At 40.5% G+C, this 4822-nt stretch overlaps 1 protein-coding gene across 1 annotated transcript in view; it reads left to right on the top strand.

The window, feature by feature from the left end:
* Positions 1-4587, top strand: part of LOC101588314 (cationic trypsin-3-like) — a 14540-nt gene extending 9953 nt beyond the window's left edge. The window contains exons 2-5 of the mRNA XM_004629120.1: positions 1569-1731; positions 2858-3147; positions 3730-3866; positions 4438-4587. Of these exons, the coding sequence (XP_004629177.1) occupies positions 1569-1731; positions 2858-3147; positions 3730-3866; positions 4438-4587 (740 nt within the window). The remainder of the gene's footprint in view (positions 1-1568; positions 1732-2857; positions 3148-3729; positions 3867-4437) is intronic.
* Positions 4588-4822: the final 235 nt, after the last annotated feature.

The raw sequence follows: 4822 nt of genomic DNA, 5'->3' as shown, positions 1-4822 counted from the left end.
CAACATTTGTTGTTGGGTGATTTCTTTATGATAGTCATTCTTTCTGGGGTGAGATGGTATCTTAGTGTTTAATTTGCATTTCATGGATGGCTAGTGATGTGGAGCATTTTTTCATATATTTATTCACTTCTTTAATTTCATCCTCTGAGAAGCGTGTTTTCATCTCAGGTGCCCATTTCTGGTTTGCATCTTTAAATTTAGGGGCCCTAATGTTGTTCAGTTCTTTATAAATTCTAGAGAGCAGACCTTTGTCTGAATACTTATTTGTCATGATTTTTTTCCAAATTTGTGAGTTGTCTTTTCACTTTGTTGGTAATTTCTTTTGATGGAAAACACAATTTCTGATCCAAATACAAGTTATGCTTTGAAACTCTAATACTAAATTTCTCCAAATGTAACACAAAGTCTATGTGAATACCTACATGCCTGGAAATGTATTTCCTACATAGATTTTTAAACAGTGAATAAACAGTATTCATATAAAATTCTTACATGCTTTGGAAGCAGAATGAAATCATCACAGATACATGAGATCTATTGTACAATGAAGACTGAAATGATAATGTTAGAAAAAAACTGGGTAATGGGGGAAGGATTGGATAGGGAGAACATAGAAGGTTCTAGGAAATGATCCCATGAATGCTTTGTGCCAGAAAGAAATAAGGAAAGAAAGAAAGTCAAAGTAAACTCTGCAGTTCCTTCTGGGACAGATTTTTAGGTTTCTTTTATTCATTTTTCTCTTTTTTATTTTTTGGGGGAAGGGTCTGCAGGATGTTCAGGGTCTCACTATTAGATCAGACTCATTGTGATAAGCCTATTTCCAACCTCGCAAGAGCTTGGGTTACAGGTGCGCACCACAACACCCAGTCTCAATTGCCATCTCATCGTGCCCGGGGGTGGGGCTGGCATGACAGGTCTGGGAATTGAACCCGGAGCTCCTGTACCTGCTTGCAGGTGCTTTAACATGTTGAGCTATTCAGCCAATCTTCTAGGTTTCTTTTAAATGTTTCTTTATATTATGTCATAGAGAGGGATTTGCCAGACAAAATCTTATCTTCCAAATGTTACACACACACCAGCAAGATTATAGGAAAACTTTCTATTTCCATACCTGTTAATCTGGGTTTTGAGGGAAAATATTTATCCCTTTATCTTCTGATGTTGGTGGTTGCAAAAGTATTCTCTAGGACATCTGTGATTATTGCAAGTTTGTGCAAGAGTTTGTTACTGTTTGTAAGTGTGTATGTGAGTGTGTGTGTGTGTGAGTGAGTGAGTGTGTGTGTGCTTGTAGGCATACCTTGTTGTGCTGAGTGGCAGAGGGGTAAATATAGCACATTTAACAAACTTAAAACATAAATTCAAATTCTAAATATTTATTAACAGTGACATGAGAAAAAATATGTGATAATGTTATAGAACAAAATGTTCATATAAAATACCTGAAAACTCTCAATTCCAGCACTAGTGACCAGGAAAATATCATCTCTTTACTAGTTAGTCTGAATAAAATTCATGATGGTAGAAAGCCATTTTTTTCTTCTAATCAATTTCCCAATTATCTCTGCCAGTTGCTCTTCCCATTGACGACGATGATGACAAGATCATTGGAGGCTACACCTGTCCGAAGAACTCCCTCCCCTACCAGGTGTCACTGAACACAGGCTCCCACAAATGTGGGGGCTCCCTTATCACTGACCAGTGGGTGTTGTCTGCGGCTCACTGCTATAAGCGGTAAGTGACCAACAGCCACACTCTAGGTGTGAAGGCCAACTAACCTGTAGGAATCTGTTGGTCTTACTGTGAACGGTTCCACCCAGGGAGACATGGCAGCAGGAATGAGAAAGATAGATAAAAAGACAAAAGCTGGGCTAGGTGGTTGCTAGTCCACCTGATGGGCAAGATCAACTCCACACACAACAAAATGGTCTTTTATTTATACTTTTGCAAATCTGTAACACATGACACAAGGTTGCCTAGCAACTAATCGCTGACATGAACCAGACAGGATGTATTACTTAGGACTGAGGTAGCTTGTTTGCTTTAGGCACTGAGGCCCAGTCCCACCTACACACATTTGATCAATTTCCTAGCTTCCTGCAGCTCCCAACACTAACCTTCCAGCCCCGTTAAGCACAATCAAGATAAAGGACAAAGCTGTACTTGAATTATAATGCATAAAGATCCGGAAAATCCTCTTTTTTTTCTAAAGAATTCTATGATGAATTTAGGGACATTTTCTTTGACTAGTAGTCTTAATGCTCCCCAAACTCTTCATACAATATGACACTAAAGACTCAAAAGAAGAAAAAAAATAGCTTGATTGAATATCCCTGGAAATATTTTTAGAAATCAAGTGTATATAGTCCTAATCACTGAAACTTAACAAGGAAAGACAACCCTGTGTAGATATTAAAACTCATCATGATTCCAGAACAAGGTAAAAAAAAATTTAAGTCACTTTGTTCTCTTCAAATTTCCTGTACTCTGTGAATCTTCCTCATTATTCCTTTAAAATAGGTCATCTGTTTCAAACTAAAATTGACAACTGTTTGTCTGTCACCACCAACCCACTTTTCAAGACCAACAATTTCAAAAGTGCTTTGGATTGCAATTTCTAAACCTTGCCATTTTGCTAAGTTGCTGAGCTCTAAGTCTGTATGAGGAGTGGTGCTTACCCAAGGAATATGATGATCTCTACCCCGTGGAGCAATGCACAAAGCTCGTGGAACTGTGCAATGACCTGAATGAGCCAATGCTTGCACATGATATCATTTATTTTTGTATTTCTGATTGATGGTTGGGGTGAGGGGATGAAGCTAATGTCGGACACTTAGAATTTTTTAATCCTTCTGCACAGTAATGTGAGAATCCAGGTGCGTCTGGGAGAACATGACATTGACGTTGTTGAAGGTGATGAACAATTCATTGATGTGCAGAAGATCGTTGTCCACCCAAATTACACACCCGAGGATACCACTGTTAATGGGGTAGCCCAGTTCAAGTATAATAATGACATCATGCTACTTAAACTGAAGAAACCCGCCAGCCTCAACTCCCAAGTGTCCATGGTTTCTCTTCCCAAATCCTGTCCAACTGCAGGAACTCAGTGCCTCGTGTCTGGCTGGGGCAACACGGTGATCATTGGCAGTAAGTGCATCCTGGAAAATGTAAGCGTGAACACAATAGAGAGGTAGGGTCCTTTGAGAATAGGTTATCCAAATCCTCACTCATGGCAAGAACCACAGAAGCAAAAGTTGAACTTGGATAAATTGTGAAAATGCACAACCTTGAAATGTGTTAAAGAAATCGATCCACATATCTTTCTGAAGAGAATGAAGTGGGTGCAACATAAAAGATCTATGAGGATGCTGAGGTGTGTAGCTGAGGTGGGATTAGTGATGTCCTGGGTGCTGGAAATGAGATAAGGAGAACCAAGGAGAAGCAACTTGGTGATACCTGGAGAGTGTGCCTGCTCTTGCATGCATCCCCATGTTTGAGGTATCAGCTGATATTAGTATTTGGGGAAGAACAAGTTGATTAGCATTATCCAGAAAAGCATCTAGGAAATGGGAACTTGTCTTAAACTTGTAGTCATCAGAGGCCAACTGGAAGTGTGGGAGTATTGTGAGAATCAAGAGCTGCTGTGGGAAGGAGGCCTGTAGCACCTATAGTGGGGTTCTTGAATAATGGTCACTTGTAATTTTCTCTTTTCACTCTTGCATTCAACAGGTAAGTACCCTTCCCTTCTCCAGTGCCTGAGTGCTCCTGTCCTGTCTGATGCTGCGTGTCACAATTCCTACCCAGGCCGCATCTCGAACAACATGTTTTGCCTAGGCTTCCTGGAGGGCGGAAAGGACTCTTGCCAGGTGATCTTGTGTTTCCTTCCTAGTTCGTTCAGCCTCACTCTTCTCCAACATGCTCACTCTTTTTCATAATTCAGAGAAACTGAAAAAATGTCTCTCAGATCTCAGAGACTGACGGTGGTAGCACAGCTATTGCATTAGCTCAGGTATACATTTTGAAAACACAAATGCTCTTTTTCTTATATTGACACACACAACAAATTCAGGGTTAAGAGAATAGGACACAAAGAGGACTGCTACATAAAATGTACAGTGTGAAAGTCTTCCAAGAAGTTGTCCTTTGGGGGTGCTACCCTTGTGAAAGCATCAGAGCTAACAGGGTAGTATTCCGTCTCTGTAGGACGCCCCCTTTCTCTGGAACACTTGATACCCTGAGGAAAGGAAGGATCATAGGAAAGAAGCAGGAAGTGTTGTTCCAGAATAAAATGATTAAGGTTTCATTGCTAGGGCAGGACATTTTTGTGGTGGTATCTGCCACATTCAAAAATGGTCAAAGGACAATAGAAGTACAACCAGAAGACGATTTTCCCATATGAACATTAACAAGAGTTTTAATTGAGCTTTTCTTTGGCAGGGTGACTCTGGTGGACCTGTGGTCTGTAATGGAGAGCTCCAGGGTGTGGTCTCCTGGGGCACTGGCTGTGCTTGGAAAGGGAAGCCTGGGGTCTACACCAAGGTGTGCAACTACCTGAGCTGGATTCAGGAAACCATCGCTGCCAACTGAATTCTTTGGTCCTTCTTGACCCATCCCCTAGTAGTCAGATTTACTTTCCTCTGTACTTGAAGTCTTTTCCTAAATAAAGTACATTTTCTGCATCAGATCTGACCAAGAATGATACTTTCTTATCAGTCACAGGCATTCTTCTACACATGGGTTTTAAATAAAAAGGCAGACAGGAAGTGGAGCTGGCTTATTGAGAGAAGTAGAAATTCTGTTTTCATCATTTATCTGACCTAAC

This window comes from Octodon degus, unplaced genomic scaffold (assembly GCF_000260255.1).
Source record: "Octodon degus isolate 3935 unplaced genomic scaffold, OctDeg1.0 scaffold00027, whole genome shotgun sequence".
Classification (NCBI taxonomy): Eukaryota; Metazoa; Chordata; class Mammalia; order Rodentia; family Octodontidae; genus Octodon; species Octodon degus.
The sequence above is the reverse complement of the archived record's forward strand: the minus strand, read 5'-3'. Positions and strand labels throughout refer to the sequence as shown.